The following is a 15,871-nucleotide window of genomic DNA, read 5'->3' as shown; positions in this document are numbered from 1 at the left end:
ATTGTACGGTAGGACGGATATTTATTGCGCCGTGTAGAGGGTCGGATTGTAATATCGAGGCGGACTACGTATTCTAGCAACATTTCAACCTTGACGGGGTGGTTTGGGCGCCTCTCTGCTTCAGTAAGTTTGCCCGAAATCTATCGTCCTCCTTTCTCTTTTACCGTCAAATCTTTCTCACTTTCAACATCAACTCACACGTTCCCCGCATTGCCTGGATCACTTTTGCCATCCGCCACCACTCTCCCTATCTGTAGTTGCCGACCAGCTAACCCTCTTCCTAGTCAACTCACGAATCGTCACATACCACCTGTGACTCCACGTCCTACATTCCCGCTCAGCAACATCTACCCCCCCTCCGCAGAATGGCCGAGCAAAACCCCTTTATTATAGACGACGAAGACGATGTCATTCAAATCCATGATGAAGAAGAGGTCGAGGGGGAAGTCGCTGAGGTTATAGATATCACTGAAAACGATATCGAACTCTCTGAGCTCGGTAGGGCCTTTCGATCAAGACCCAAAGAGGAGACTTTACCTTCCTTTTCCCTGCGCGACCAGGGCTTCATCGTACGACCAGGGATGACCGTCGAATTAAAGGCACCCATCGGCAGATTTGCGATAAGCTTCGTCCGGGTTAATTCGATAGTAAGACTTCGGCAGGCTCACGTGAACAACGTTTCGATAAGAGGCCACGGGTTCACGAGAGCCAAGGAGATGAATGGGATGTTGCCAAAGCAACTCAACGAATGCTGTTTAGTAGCATCAGTTGATACTCGCGACCCTCGGCCCTGGAGGGAACAGGCCATTCTCGACATCAACCCCGAGAACGTACTGACGACCAGAGAACTCCGTGTAACGAACGCCCCATTTCCCCGGTACCGAGACGGATCTGCAGATATGGCAATCAAGAGACAACAGGTGAAGGACATGGGCATTTTGGTATCCCGCTACAGCTATGTCGAGTACCACCAGACCAAGAAACCTCGCGAATGGTCATTTGTCAGAGTGGAAGAAAAGGAAGCGGACGAGGGTTTTGGACTATCCGACGACGTGCTGGTGAATGGCTGGCGCGGTGGTAAGGTTCCAGGAGGGCCGTTCCTACCCGCGGGACAGGAACATGGACATGGACATGTTCACAATGTTGACGATTTTACATCCACGCTTCCATCACGTGGCCCAAAACAAGTGCCTTCCGATCAGAAGTATACGGCCGGTGATACATTTGCCGGAGCCGGTGGTGCTTCACGAGGAATAACGGATGCTGGAGTCCATTTAGAGTTTTGCGTCGACAATTGGGAGCACGCGGTGGCGTCGTTAAATGCCAATTTCCAGGGTCAAGATACCACCATTTACGACATCGACATGCATAATTTTATTGTCGACAAAGAAATTCGACATCGCGTCGATATTTTACACCTGTCACCTCCCTGTCAAGTATGGTCTCCGGCCCATACACGACCCGGCCAGAATGATGAGAAGAATCTCGCAATCCTCTTCTCTTGCACCCATTTGATCGAAAAGATCCGGCCTCGCCTCTTTACCGTCGAACAGACGTTCGGCATTTTGCACCCTCGATTCGATGATTTCTTTCAGAGCCTCGTCCATGGATTCACTGACCATGGCTACTCTGTCCGATGGAAGGTGGTGAACTTCTCTCACTACGGCCTACCTCAGCCTCGGAGGAGGTTGATAATGATTGGTGCTGGTCCAGGGGAGAAGCTGCCCCCATTTCCCTCGCCAACTCATGGCAACGGTCTTAAGCCCGCAACCACAGCCCGGCAGGCTTTAGCAGCCATTGATGAGAGAAGGAGATACCCTCTGCATCAACCCTATCTACAACCTTTCCCGACACGCAAAGCGCCTTGGGACGGCGACAAGCCACTTCCCTATACGGTCACATGTGGTGCTGCCGAGAATTACCACTGGTCTGGCTTGCGTCAGTTCACCCCCCAGGAGTATGCCCTCTTGCAAGGCTTTCCGATGCATCACAAATTCGCCGGAAGCTACATCAAGAAACAGATCGGAAATGCATTCCCGCCAATCTTCGTGAAGTTGTTGTATAAGCATCTTGTCGAATGCTTAGATAAACGGGACAATATAATCCGTCAGGCACAGGCACGCACCGAAGAGGCACCCTTTCAGACCCCGAGGAAACTTGGAAATGTCGGGCGCAATGAGGAGGACGATGGGGAGGTTACCTTTTTGAGCAGCCGGAAACGACGCCGCCAATTCGCTGTCGTCGAATTAATTGATAACAATAACAGCAATTCCAGCCGAAGCAAAAGGGCGCGGTTGGTAGGAAACACATCCCCCTGTCAACAACCGGCAGCAGCTCAAGCAAAGCAAAAGACGGTCATCGATCTGGATGAGGACATTTCCAACCTAGATTTGGACCAAGATCGAGACGATGACAGATCCGACACCGCAACCATACGTGAGTCCTCAGTAGAGGTAGAATCGCCGCCAGTGTCACCAGTACGACGACATCCGGCGGCACCTTCACATCTATCTCTAGGCCCCGGCCCAACAAACCCAATTCGAGGAGGCCCAAACCCCATTCGAGGAGGCCCAAGTACAACAAGGACAGGTTCAAAGGCCAGTTCCTCCCAACAAACCCACAACATGCAAGGAGAAACGGTCCGGAGAAAGCTGTTCTTCACAGCCCCACCACCCAGAACAGAACCCTTTAGCTCACCCAGCTCGACAAGCTCCACGAGTTCCACTACAACTTCATCAGCGGAATCGTCCAACGGCTCGAGTTCTTCGAATCCCGTAGTAAAGAAGGAAAACCAAAAGGGGACCAGGAAGGAGCCAATGGAGCTTTTCGACGACGACTAAAGTCTTGATCTCCAAACGCGCGAACCTGGAAGCTGTACCTCTCGACGACCGGAGGCTCTCGATACGGGGTTTTTGAAGTGATTATGCCAGGCCACGCACGACACACACGGGGTGGTTGATCAGTCAGCCTCCCGATAATATGCGGCTGGTTCTATCTAGAAGTATACTTGGGAATAATGAGGTTGGAAGCCAAGTGTGAGGGATCACGTTTGGGGAAATATTGCTTGAAGGTTTCACTACCATGTTTATTAACTATAGGGCATCATGGATTCGTCAGAGTTTGCTACTGTTGCTGCTGGGTTGTCCTTACCGAGCCAGTCTGAAACTGGTGCCTCTGATCTTGAAGGAGTGGGGTGACAAGAGTCTCGACCTGGTAGTCGAGAGCACCTGAGGATCTAAGATCTATTTCCCTACCAGGCAGTTTGAAAGTACTCAGGAGGACCTTAAGTGTACTGAACCTACTCTGTTTGCCTTTGCGACCACGAGGCACCGCTCAACATGGTGCTGGAGTAGATATAACCGACAATACGCGTTGGGTTGGGAGTTGGTGATACGTCATTACATTCACGATCTCCCAGAAATAGAGTGCAGCAGATTGGGTCATTGGACTTTACCGTATGAACTTTTCATCATATAGAGCCTTTGGTTGCAAATCAGAGAGTGAACCAATTCTTCAAGGGTTAGAAACCGGGTGTACGTCAAGTGGGATAGACTAAATATACACAAGTCGAGCTCGACGAATTGTAAGAATGGATTGTATTAATCACTGATCAAGGAGTATCATCAAGTGATATCATCAAAGGATATCCCATCCGGGCTACAGCCCGTTTCTATGTTCCACCGATCGCCGTCCATGAGTAGATCTACCTACCTGGTAGCTGCTGAAAGCCGATTATAACTGCTTTATCCCTAACTTTACCTCCTCTGTTCAACTTTTCGCTACTTATTACCAACTGCTACGTTGTGAACCTAACGCCAGCTTTCCTGATTCCCCAAAGGCCCAGCCCTTGCAAAATGCTGACAACTCCATAGCCATAACTAAATGCATTTATCCGACGAGGTTCAAGATGCTGAACCAATTATACCCCATGATTAAAAATGCCGAGGTGCGGGAACGGGATTACTCCTCCTCGCTAACATCACTCTCCATGTCCTTCGCAAGTTCCGCCTCCATAGCAGCAATTTCGGCATCATCAATACCATCAGCGGCGTTAGCCTGGTTATTGACCGGCGCTGATTCTTGAACGTTCTCGAACTCTGCCTCCATATCGGAGCCATCGTCGAAACTGAAGCGGTCAGGAGGAGGCAATGGGTTCTCGTGGTAGCTATTGGTCCTTGCTAATGCCGCTGGTTTGTTGATCGGGCTGGGTAATGCCAAAGCATCCACCATGTCCTCGTTTTCCTCCTCTTCCTCATCATCATCCTCGTATCCACCACCTTCTCCATCGGCGTCTTCATTGAACCGAGACTCGAACTCGGCGTCCATATTGACGTCCTCTTCCTCGTCCGGGTTATAAGCGGCCGCAAACTCGGAAAAGCGCCGGGTCAGGGCGAGAGCAGGAGAAGCATACTTGTTGACTGCTGGCTTGAACCGTTCTGGTGGAGGACCATCGGGGTATTCTATTGTCAAGCCACCATCATCGTCATCCTCATCCTCGTCTTCGGAATCAGCGGATGTTGGCTTGCGGTGCTTGGTCGCGTGTCCCTCTGCATCTGCACGCGGCGGCGAGGCAGGCTTGGAGGGAGGTAATGTTGCGGGATTCTGCTTGTTCTGGGCTGACTTTCCTCCTCTTCCCCTGCCAGCAGGGGCGTTCTTGGCAGGCGCTTCCTTATTCTTGGATGCGGCGGTTGATGCCTTTTGCTTCGGGGCCGGTTTGTCGAGAACAGTACCCTTGACATCCAAAGGAGGGAACTGCTTCGCGGCATTGGTGTCGGTCGGTGTTTTGGCGATGTTCATGTTGAACATTGAATCGACCTGGTGAAGGACGAAAGCCTTGCGGTCTGGGTCGAAGACGAGCACGTATTGACCGTCTGCTGCAGTGCGGACGCCATTGTATTGATACTTGTCTCCGTTATCATCGAAGCCGAGGTTGTACGAACCATCCTTCGCGGACCGCTTGAGCCTTGATTGGCTCGGGGCAATGTCAGACGAGAGCGCCGGTTTGTGATTGTCTGTATATTCTAGGGTCAGTGATGAGCTGACAGTAGCTGGCAGGCAAGGAAATAACAACTTACAGCGAATGCCACTGACTGTTTCTTTGGACGCCTTGCCTAGTAAAGCATCACTAAGAATGATGGGGTAGTTGCCATGCTTTGGTGGGTCCATATCGGCGTCTTTTGAGGTGGCCAAGAGCGTCAACAATGGGCTGTCGTTGTTGAGCTTCACCTCTCCGATGAGCTTTTGTTTGGCACCGGCCGGGATGACCGTAGGGGTAAGCGAGGGGCTGAGCGAAGGGCTGAGCAAAGATCTCGCGGCGAGCTGCCTAGCTTCTCTCGCGGCTCCGGCACTTTTGGCGGATTTTGCCCGTCTCTCAGCCTCAATCTCTGCTTCTTTGGCCTTTTCCGCGGCTCGTTTGGCGGCTTCAGCTTGAAGCTGTGCCTGTGCTTGTCTCCGAAACGTGGCTTCGCGTTTTGTCTGGCCGATGATCTTCTTCAGCTGCGAGCCTTTGCCCCGACGGAAACGAGCGGGCTTTGGGCGCTCCTTAATGCTTTCAAGCACAGAATCGCCGAACAGAGACTCGCAATCTGTTGTGTCGGGGTCGTCCGGAGGTGTGACGGGTCCGTCGACGGGTTGGAGCGGCTGTTTAGATTCGGCCTTGATAGATGGAGCAGCGGCACGAGAGGACGATGCAGTTGTAGGCTTTTTGGTGGCAGTACTGTCTGTGGGTTCCCTGGGCTTCGCAGGCTTCGTGGTCTGCTGCTTGCGGACAGGCGGTTGAGAAGTAGCAGGCGAACGGCGGTCGGAAGGACTGGTCGCGGGTCGGTCAGTTAGGCTGGAAGGCGTGACGGTTAGGAGATACAAGAAACAAGCAACGAGGCAAGCAAAAAGTCGGCAAAGAAGAAGGCGAGAGGTAAATGGTACGATGCAAGGTGGAGGCCAAGAACAACAAGGGAATGGTGAAGTGGAATGGATGATGGAGTCGGATGATGAAAGGAGGGTGACGGAAGGCTGGCGCAGGTAAGAGCCCGTGGGAGTGGAATGGATTCAGTTCATGGGTAGTTCCAGGTTCCGGGCCGGGCACTTGCGAGAGATGTGGGACAGTGGGCCTGCCCTGCCCAAGCGGCGATCATCGGACAGTGCCCTCCCCCTGCCCTGTCTCGTCTCACAGCTTGAGGTGATCACAGCCTATTACGGCGGCTGCGAGGCCTGCTGGAAAGTGCATAGAGGTACCTAGGGTTCAGCGGCGCAGCAAGTGACAATTGAACGAACTTACCCCGGGTTTCGGTTCGGCTTGGCGAGAGGATCCGCACGGGCACTGGTGGTGCGTGGGGTGCGAGTGGGGCCGCTGCCCGCCCTGCCCCTGGGCTGTGTGGGACATCCGCTAGGGCTGTTGTACCTTGAAGAAGCAACGGCCGGTGCTTGTTTGTTGGAGTTGCCCCTGGGGCTAGAAGCAGTCTGAGGACCCCCTGCCCTTGTACCACGACCTTTGAGACGACTTGTCGTCGTTCCCTTCGTTGCTATTTGGTAGGTGCTACGGGCTGAACCAGGCAGGGGAGCACGCGAAAGACAGGGTCTGCTTTCTGGGGCTTGAGGAGGAGGCTCTATGACCTTGTCGACACGAGGACGAGACGCCGACGCATTGGCAATCTCGTCGAGGAGGTCGGCAATACCCATCTTGTCTGGAATAGAGAATGATGGCTAGATGTTGAAAAGCGTCAGCTTGGAAAGGATATAATTAAGATGATGGATGCGTGGTGGTGTCGAAAGTTTAGACCAAGTTGGGCATTTTCCGACTCTGAGTTGCTTGGATCAATAGGAAAGGAGGAAAGAGCAATAGGAAAGCTCTGGTGAAACTTATACCTAGTTTAGGGGCATACTGTCTTTCTGGTATCAGTAGCTTGCCTTCTTTTTCGGACTTCCGCCTCGAGTGAATATGATATGCGGCCCGTCAATGACTAAACCTTGGTCGTCTGGTGTTCGAGTCCGGATCTGTTAGCGTATTGAGCGTTTGCCCCGCAAGGTTTTAACATGAGACCTCGGACACTGCAAGTTTAGATCCTAAACTTGCTGCATAAATGTGGATGTCCGACTATAAATATATATTTATATATCTTCAGCATGTACATCCGTACATGCCGATGTATGCATTGTTAATTTTCCATGCATGCAACATTTGACTTGCACTAGATTCCTGCTTTTACAAATGCTCTCTGTCAAATCCTTCCTTATCCACGGCGCTTCTTCCCGTCTGCGTGACGGCACACTTCACTTCTCGGGTTTCAACATGGAGTACCCAAGTTCAAGACATCAAAAGAGCACAGACAAGCTGTACAAAATTTTAACGAATATAGACGTCAGTTATCCTTGGGACAATCTTGCTGTTCGCCGTTCTCATACAAGGCAACGAAGAGAGTTCATTCACTACTGAAATGCCTTCCGGTTAGTTGCCATCCGGTCTTTGCTTACCTGGCCAAGTGGCCGGCATACTCTCACTACTGTAGAATGTCCGGCACCATGCTCTTATGTCTGGTGGAAGATTCTTTCTCTGTTGCCAGACATTCACCGTTGAAGCTTGAACTTGGAACAGTTGCGCTTGCCTGATTGTGCAAGGATACGATTCTGGCCGTCAGAAGAGAAGCCATGCCCTTGAACGGACAGTTGGAATAAAACGAGGATGACATGATGGGGGAGGACCATGCTGGAGTTCCCAGCTGGCTGCGGTTTATCACAAGCCCATCCGAACACGCCTCATCTCCTTGGCTGTTCATTGCAGTCTCTTCACATCCCCCGATCTCTCCACGTCTTGCTACCGCAAAGCTCATTCCAAGCCTTCGGTGCTTTTCTTTTTTTCTTTTTCTTTTTGGAACTCTTTGGAGTCTTTTGACCTTGGATCTTGTTCTTCACCATTAAATCCGGAATTGGATGTAGTTGTCTCACCATGAGAGCCCATGGGACCGAGGCCAGTTTCCTGTGCACCAGGTTGATAGCCGCCCTGTTGATGACAGCCGATGTGATTGCAGGTTACGATTTGGATTTGCGCTCAATAGGTCATCTTCTACTGCCTTTGCTGCTTTCCCGTCTGCAGTGCATGCTGCTAACATTTTCTCAAGACTCGCTCAAGCATACCGCCAGATTCATGGCCCAGGACATGATGTCATTCTACTCTGGCAACCAACCGGGAGGAATTCCAGGCCTGTTGCCTCAGCCATATTACTGTCAGTCAAGTGTGCAACAAGCTGACCCCCTTAAGCCATCTTCTAACCTGATATCACCATGTATAGGGTGGGAAGCGGGCGCTTTGATGGGCTCGCTCATTGACTACTGGTACTATACCGGCGATACGCAATGGAATGACCTCATTCAGCAGGGACTGCTTTTCCAGGCCGGCCCAAACAGTGACTACATGCCGCCCAACCAAACCATGACAGAAGGTAACGATGATCAAGGGTTTTGGGGAATGACGGTCATGTCAGCAGCCGAGTCCAAATTCCAGGATCCACCGAGCGACAAGCCGCAATGGCTGGCTCTGGCACAGGCCGTCTTCAACACGCAAGCTGCCCGGTGGGACACGCAGAAATGTGGTGGGGGGCTCCGCTGGCAGATCTTCACCTGGAACCAGGGCTACGACTACAAGAACTCCATTTCCCAAGCATGTTTCTTCAACATTGCCGCCCGCCTCGCTCGGTACACGGGCAATCAGTCATATGCGGATTGGGCCGATAAGACGTGGGATTGGATGGTCTCGTCCAAGTTCATGGATACGCAGACTTACTACATTTACGATGGGGCACATACAAGAAACTGCTCCGAGATCACTCCTTATCAATGGACGTATAACAGCGGTGCCTTCCTCCTAGGCGCCGCAGCCATGTACAACTATACCACGGGAAACACGAGAGAGGTCTGGCGAAGCCGAGTCGATGGCCTAATCAACGGTCTTGGTGTCTTCTTTACAGGCCCGCAACGTAGCATCATGACAGAAGTCGCCTGTGAGCCTGTCAACCTGTGCGATCTTGACCAGCAGAGCTTCAAGGCATACCTGTCGCGCGCCATGGCCGCCACGACAAAGTGGGCGCCATGGACGTATCATCGCATCAAGCCTCTTCTAAAATCCACAGCTATCGCTGCCACATCCACGTGCATCGGCGGCGGCAACGGTCGTATGTGCGGACTCAAGTGGACGGAACACGGCAAATGGGACGGCACAACGGGGGTTGGCCAGCAGATGGCTGCGATGGAGCTTGTCCTGGCCAACATGATCGAGCAGGTCGCCGCTCCCGTTACTAACCATACGGGCGGCACGAGCGCGGGAGACCCAGGAGCCGGCGGCGGAGATGTTGGTAAGACGGATCCGTTTAGCATTGCGGTTCCTTATTCGCCGCTTAGCACTGCCGACCGAGTCGGTGCGTGGATCATCACCGCTGTTATCATCTTGGGGCTGGTCTGTGGATGCGTCATGCTGGTTCTGGACGAAAAAAGCAATTTGACGACATGGCAAAGGCTTTCAACTCTTCATCCGGACGTTTCCTACGCCTGTGGCAAACTCTGCCGGCCTGGGCATACAAAGACCGGCCGCGGCGGGCATGGAATCGAAATCGAGGGTCATTATGATTGCAACCGACCGCGCTTCGACATCGATGACACCTGTGCTTTCCAAGGCGAATGCTACGATGGTGATTGTGGCCACATTGCCGATATCAAGGAGAAGGACACGGTGATCGAAATTCACAAGGAGTACGCCGACAACAGACACAGCTGGCACGGGGTTCCCCCGCCCCCACCACCGTCCCAATCTTCAGCTCGTCATTCATCTACTCTCTGCGCCGGAAGCAAAAGCGGAAGCAGCGGAAGTGGCATTGGAGGCAAAACAATGCCTCCGGCCAACAAGATCATTATCTCCAACCGCCTCAACCATTTGAACCACCGCCACAGCGTGCTCCAAAAACTGCAAACACAGCAACATCAGCATCCACAGCAGCTGCTGCATGAGAACAGCAGCCACATGCATGTGCAAGTCCCGCATACCCCTCTTCACCACGACGAGTACCACAACCGCTGCTTCCATAGTCACATCAATAAAACCCCTTACAGCACCTGGCGTAGACGCCACAACCATCCCAGCACCCAGCTGTCTTACTACTGGGACCTAGACAACACCAACGGCATCGATCCCGCACGGCACGTGTCGCAACTCTCGGGGATGTCTGCGCTCCCTGGAGGTGTGTCGGGCTTGGTACCTGATAGCGCGACTGGGTCTACCCCGAATCCCAAGCGTCAACTTGATCACAGCAGGTCAGAGGAAACAACTGGCATCGGCGTACCGGCTGAGTTCAGAGCTCGGAGTAGCCATGACCATCGCCGTGAAGAGCGGGGAGAGGGGCTGACTGCCGGGAATGGAACCATTAATGGAAACGCCGCTATCGGTGACAGGATCAAGAACTGGAGGTTGGCGGATAAGGAGAGGAGAGAGGCGAGGAATAATAGGGGCGGTGGAAATCAGTTTGCGTGGGATAGTAGTGAGAGTGTTTATTGGGGTAGTTGATCGAGGAGTTAGCAGGAGGGTGTTTGCGCTTTCTCGGGGATGAATGGGAGATTTCAGGGATGTTTTGGTTACGTTTTGGTGTTTAAGACTCATTTGGTATGTCATGGTATTGCTAAGGTCCGGTATCTCCATTAATTTTGGGTTTAGTTTGGAGTGTCTTATGGATAGGAGGAATGACCAGCAGGTACATTGTTTCCTTTCTATTGTATTGTACCTACTATATTGCTCTGCATTGGTTATTCTCTTCCTTGCATCTTCATTCTGCTTTCATTCTGGCGCAGAAGGTAGGTAGGTTTTCTTTGGTTAACCCGGCCACATGCATTACTACAGCCATATTGCTGTGTGGTTATAGCTCCCCCTTGCCAAGCCTTTCCTATTCCGGAAGTTTGTTTACTTTCCATCGCTCGCCAAACCCGGATTTACTCTTCGCAGTTCGTGATGCATCATGCATATGCCTTTTAGCCGATCTACCGCCAATTCTCCATCAGGATACTACACTACCGTCCTAGCACGCAACATGGTCAATCGGATCGGAAATAAGAAAACTTCTTAACCCACCCCGAGGCGCGATCGTCATCGATTTGAGCCACGTTTCGTCGACCATTTTGCCATGACTCCGCTCGACATGGGCACAGATAGTGACACCAAAAATGAAACCGTAGATGACACCGTAAATGATATGGCAAGATACTACATACTGCTACGTTGCAATGTGAATGCGAGTGCACATGAATGAGTAGAACGAAAAAGGAAGGGGAAAAAAAATAAGAAGGGAAGGTGGGTTTTCCCGAGGCTTAGGTTACAATGAATGCGACCGGGTCGGAGGTCGGAAGTCGGAAGTCGGAGGTCGGGGTCGGGGTCTGGTCGGGGGCCAGCAAACCCGCGCGGGGTCGTGACGATGATCTTGTACCAAACTGAACTAGCATGGATTCACCGTCGAGAATGGGAATTGAAGCGAACCGAACGGTGAGTCGATTGCGGGGGAAGAACATCATTATTCAGGAAGGAGATCAGGATATTATGGTAGTGAGTAATAGCCGGTTAATAGCGACGGTAACCAAAAGGGAAAGTCTATAAAAACTTAAAAAGGTCCCCGCCTGCTAAGGCAGTTATGTACATACATCGCACCGATATCATTCATCATTCCAGTTGTGCGTTTGTGCTGGTGCACATGTTACATGCTTATCCGGCGGCGATACCTGTCGACCAATATACATTCACTCAACTCCGCAGTTCCGATTTCCGACGAGACAAAGTCTTTCTCGTCCCCGTGCGCGTCACTCACTCGCGAAAGACCGAGCCCCGCGCCAATAACATGTCAATGTGTTGAGGTTGTACCACTTCTACACCGTGACCCGTGACACGAACACCCAGAGACGACAAGAGCGGGGGAAGGAGAAAAGTGGTTGGGATTGAGTACGCAGGGGAGGTGTCAGTGAGCATTCAGAAAGCTGTTGAGAGCAAGCATCTCAAGACAGAGAGTGAGAAGACGAGTGGCTACCGAAATTTGGAGACCTCGGTTGAAAGTCGTCGGAGACCTACCTTTTATGCTCGCCCATATCAAAAGCTCGTCGAAGACAAGTTCAACCTGAGATTGACAGCGCCTTTTGTTGGACAAGAGGGGCAGACTCTGTCTGTGCGGTTGTCATTCCAGCAACTTGGGCTCATCACTTCAACTCCCCGTTTCCCAAACGACGGCATCCAACCACGGCGCATTTTACCAAATACCACTACGACGACAACAAGAAAGCAACCGCCAAGATGCTAACCCCCACGACCCTCCTCCTCTTAAGCCCTCTCCTCTACCTCCTCACCCTTCTCTTCCGCACTGCTCTCCACCGCCTCCGCGTCCGATCCCTAGGCTGCAGCCCCGTGGCGGTCTACCCACACAAGGACCCTATCCTGGGACTAGACCTGTTCCGCGAAACTTTGCGAGCCATGAACACACATGCGCTGCTGCCGCTGTGGGACGCTCGATTCAAGAGATATGGCAACACGCACTACACGTTGACGCTGGGGAAATGGGTACTGATGACGAACGAGCCGGAGAACGTCAAAGTGATTTTGGGCACGAAGATGGCCGAGTGGCCGATTGATGGACCACGGTTGCATGCGTCTGTGCCGGTTTTGGGAAGGAAGAGTGTTTTTACTACCAACGGGGCTCAGTGGTATGTCGTCTCCATGTCATTTGGTCGGTTTCGGTCATGATAATGGAGTGGATTTTGGTTGTGTTGTGAAAGGAAGCTAATGAATCGTTATTGCACTGTAGGCGCGAGGCTCGAGGAATGATCAGACCTTCGTTCGTCAGGGACCAAGTTGCCGACCTTCACTGCTTTGCCAAACACGTCGGCAACTTTCTCAACGCCATTCCCAAGGACGGATCGACCTTTGACATGCAGGAACTCCTGCTTTCTATGACCATGGACTCGTCTACCGATTTCTTGCTCGGCTACTCCACAAACTCTTTGCTCGAACCCTCGCCCGAAGCTAAGCAATTCCTCGAAGATTTTGAGTACACCAGCCGTGAGGCCGCCAAGAAGTCTAGACTTGGAACGCTTCTCAATTTGTTGCCAAACGGGGAGTTCCAGGCGGCTGTGACACGAGTGCGCGAGTATGTGCGAGCCTATATAAGGAAGTCCCAGGCGGAGAAGACCGACAAGAAGGAACGAGACTACGTTTTCCTGCATGAGATTTTGAAGTCCGGCGCCGATGAGGAGCACGCCATCGATCAAGTCTTGTCCGTTATTATTGCCGGAAGAGACACCACGGCTGCGGCGATGACGGCGTGTTTCTACTACTTGGCTCGCAATCCGGAGGTAGTAAAGAAATTGAGGAAGGAGATCTTTGATGTGGAGGACGAGATGCCGACCTGGGAGCAGCTCAAAAACATGAAGTATCTGAACATGGTAATCAAGGAAGGTGAGTATTGTGCCCGGGAGGTAGAACCTATGGAGAGATTGCCTAATTGCTAACAACAACTTGAAGGTTTGCGGCTGTTCCCTCCCGCATCAACTAACTCCAGAGCGCCGATCAAGGACACGGTCCTACCCCGAGGTGGTGGCCCAGATGGCAAACAATCCATCCTTGTGCCCAAGGGCCAAGTCGTTAGGTGGTCGCTGTACAGTCTTCATAGACGTAAGGATATCTGGGGAGAAGATGCCCATGAGTTCCGTCCAGAGCGGTGGGATGAAAACCTTCGGGTCGGGTACGTGCCTTTGCTCTTCCCTCTGTCAGTCTCTCTATCCGGGACTTATTGTGGCTGACACAGCTTCTTGTTCGCTGTACAGATGGGAGTACATTCCGTTCTCCGGAGGCCCGCGTATATGCCTGGGCCAGCAGTTTGCGCTTACCCAGATCGAATACGCCCTTTTCAAGTTCTTCCGTGCCTTCAAGAGCATCGAACCCCGGGATGACAATGGCCCGCTGCTGCTTCGCACGAATCTAACTGTGACCTTTGCGAAAGGCTGTTTGGTTAGTGCGACACCCGACTCGAACTAGGTGGTAACACCTCTGGAGAGGGGACTGAGAGGCGGAAGAGATCAAGAGATGTCGTCAGGTAGCATGCGATTTAGGTGTTGCTTTCGGTGTTCTGAATCTGTGTCTCGCGATAGGAATATCAGTCTGTATTTCGGCCAGTGCTGGACGCACAAGAAGTGTTTGCATTTGCTTGTTTTTTGTTGTTAGGTCTGCTGTGTTAGTTGCACAACATACCATACGGAATATGAAATCCTGTGTCAACCTTGTACGACAACAGAAGATTGTCCGGGTGATCTTGCAATAACAATCACGGCGGCTGAGCTTGACAAGCGTCCTAGCTGTCTGTCGGCTTGACACTTGCTGCACCTTTAGCGACGGATGCGACCCCGAGCAACTGAGCAAGCCCCGATTTCGAGTTTTTGAATCAACTTGTCTGGATTTTGTTGAGTATGTTGGGTCCTCCCCCTTTGCTAGAGTGCTGTGTCTGTTGTGCCCGATATCCTCCTTGGCTGTTGCACGGGCTTTACCTATGGTATATCGTCTGGGTGCGACCGACAGGATGACGGGATGGCGAACCAGGAGCGACCTTGCGCATAGGTTTGCGGCCATGTTTCTGGCAACAAGAAGTTGCCATGACCCTGACTGCGTAGATTAGTGTTCGGGTTTGTATCTTCCAGTGATAGCCTCCGTCGTCACTGGAAACCTAGTCTAGTGGTCTTGCGCAAGATGCAGAGAATCAGCACCAACATCGCGAGTTGGCTGAGATAGCACAGATTGTTGGTTGCCCAATGGAAATGAGATTTGCATGCGTGTCAAATCTGGGGTTTCTCATGTTTCGTAGCGTGGTGAATAGGTTCGCTTTGGCCATGAGGAAGAGCTGCGCGATGATGAGATGAGAAGGTGGAAAGTGAAAGGGATGACTATGAATTGAGGTTTTCATAGGACGACCATAGGATGCCGATACTGGACATTGGACAATGTCCAAATAGGAGGGAAGCACAGATTTGTCAACTAGTCCTTGAGGAAAGAGCATTCGCCGAGTCCTCACCAAGTGTGATGCCGGCCCGGGGCATTCTTTCCGATCTTGGAAAGTGGGCCGAGTGATGGCGGTGCAGTGGTTTCCATCCATCTCCGACCTGCTGGCAAATGGGAGTTTCGGATGACCTTTTTTTGTCGTTTTTCTTTTTTCGGCAAATCTTTCTCTGTTTGACTTTTCTTCCTCCGTTCTCAAGTTCCAATCACAAACCTGACATCGCCCTAGCGTGTGACTATCCATACGTTTCCCGTGTTTCTGATGTCAAGCTACTTCGTCTTCTTCCCCGTTCATTGCCAGGCGCATCTTGGCCAATGCTGCCGTATTCAACCCACCAGTGCAGTTCATTGATCTTGCATATCTGGGGGTGGCAACATGGGCTCAATTTGGAAGGAAGAGATGCCCACCAGGCTCGCCAGCTCGGCTCTCTCTTCCTGTACTCGCCATAATGTGCGCAGCCCTTCTATCATATTCTCAGACTGACCGAGAACTTGTTCAAGCTTAGAAAACTTATGTCGACAACCAGTTCCCTGCGATTACAACCTCGGCCGCCGCAACACATAAACATCAACCTTGAGTTACTCGAAGCTCTTGACGCTCAGCTGCCGAGCATACCAAGAGCAACCGAGTTTCCGTGATCCATCATACCGACACACTCTTGATACTCTTCTAGAAGCTCTCGACAGTCTGCTTCAGTCTCACTCCGCTGTTGCTCTGAAAATAAGAGCTACGTATTCCTTCTTCTTCGTCAACGACCGCCTTGAACGCAAGGCCATCACCCGCTCTCAGGATCTGCAGAGGTAGCTATCAATCAAACA

General features: G+C 51.9%; 5 protein-coding genes across 5 annotated transcripts; 4 read left to right on the top strand and 1 right to left on the bottom strand.

Moving 5' to 3' along the window:
• Window positions 1–365: 365 nt before the first annotated feature.
• B0T23DRAFT_406460 (RIP defective) lies at window positions 366–2,840 on the top strand (the record flags this gene model as incomplete). The annotated part of the gene is made up of 1 exon (XM_062839110.1): window positions 366–2,840. The coding sequence occupies one exon, from the start codon at window positions 366–368 to the stop codon at window positions 2,838–2,840; it is 2,475 nt and encodes an 824-aa protein (XP_062690939.1).
• A 743-nt stretch (window positions 2,841–3,583) lies between these two features.
• Window positions 3,584–6,917, bottom strand: B0T23DRAFT_414239 (RNA polymerase II transcription elongation factor-domain-containing protein). The gene is made up of 4 exons (XM_062839556.1): window positions 6,275–6,917; window positions 5,875–6,009; window positions 5,076–5,809; window positions 3,584–5,012 (listed from the first exon to the last, which is right to left on the bottom strand). The coding sequence occupies exons 1-4, from the start codon at window positions 6,673–6,675 to the stop codon at window positions 3,961–3,963; spliced, it is 2,322 nt and encodes a 773-aa protein (XP_062690938.1). The 5' UTR covers window positions 6,676–6,917; the 3' UTR covers window positions 3,584–3,960.
• Window positions 6,918–7,503: 586 nt separating this feature from the next.
• On the top strand, window positions 7,504–10,863 carry B0T23DRAFT_445539 (glycosyl hydrolase family 76-domain-containing protein; the record flags this gene model as incomplete). The annotated part of the gene is made up of 3 exons (XM_062840929.1): window positions 7,504–7,525; window positions 8,112–8,216; window positions 8,283–10,863. The coding sequence occupies 3 exons, from the start codon at window positions 7,504–7,506 to the stop codon at window positions 10,541–10,543; spliced, it is 2,388 nt and encodes a 795-aa protein (XP_062690937.1). The 3' UTR covers window positions 10,544–10,863.
• Window positions 10,565–10,863, top strand: B0T23DRAFT_384974 (uncharacterized protein; the record flags this gene model as incomplete). The annotated part of the gene is made up of 1 exon (XM_062837506.1): window positions 10,565–10,863. A coding segment is annotated over exon 1 (245 nt), but the record flags the coding sequence as incomplete, so codon positions are not given.
• Window positions 10,864–12,089: 1,226 nt separating this feature from the next.
• On the top strand, window positions 12,090–14,068 carry B0T23DRAFT_196836 (cytochrome P450). The gene is made up of 4 exons (XM_062833306.1): window positions 12,090–12,711; window positions 12,813–13,462; window positions 13,529–13,748; window positions 13,831–14,068. Exons 1-4 carry the CDS (start codon window positions 12,305–12,307, stop codon window positions 14,039–14,041), a joined length of 1,488 nt encoding a protein of 495 aa, XP_062690935.1. The 5' UTR covers window positions 12,090–12,304; the 3' UTR covers window positions 14,042–14,068.
• Window positions 14,069–15,871: the final 1,803 nt, after the last annotated feature.

The sequence above is a fragment of the Neurospora hispaniola genome (genome assembly GCF_033458365.1).
Source record: "Neurospora hispaniola strain FGSC 10403 chromosome Unknown B0T23scaffold_6, whole genome shotgun sequence".
Taxonomy (NCBI): Eukaryota; Fungi; Ascomycota; class Sordariomycetes; order Sordariales; family Sordariaceae; genus Neurospora; species Neurospora hispaniola.
This window is presented reverse-complemented; position numbering and strand designations above follow the sequence as displayed.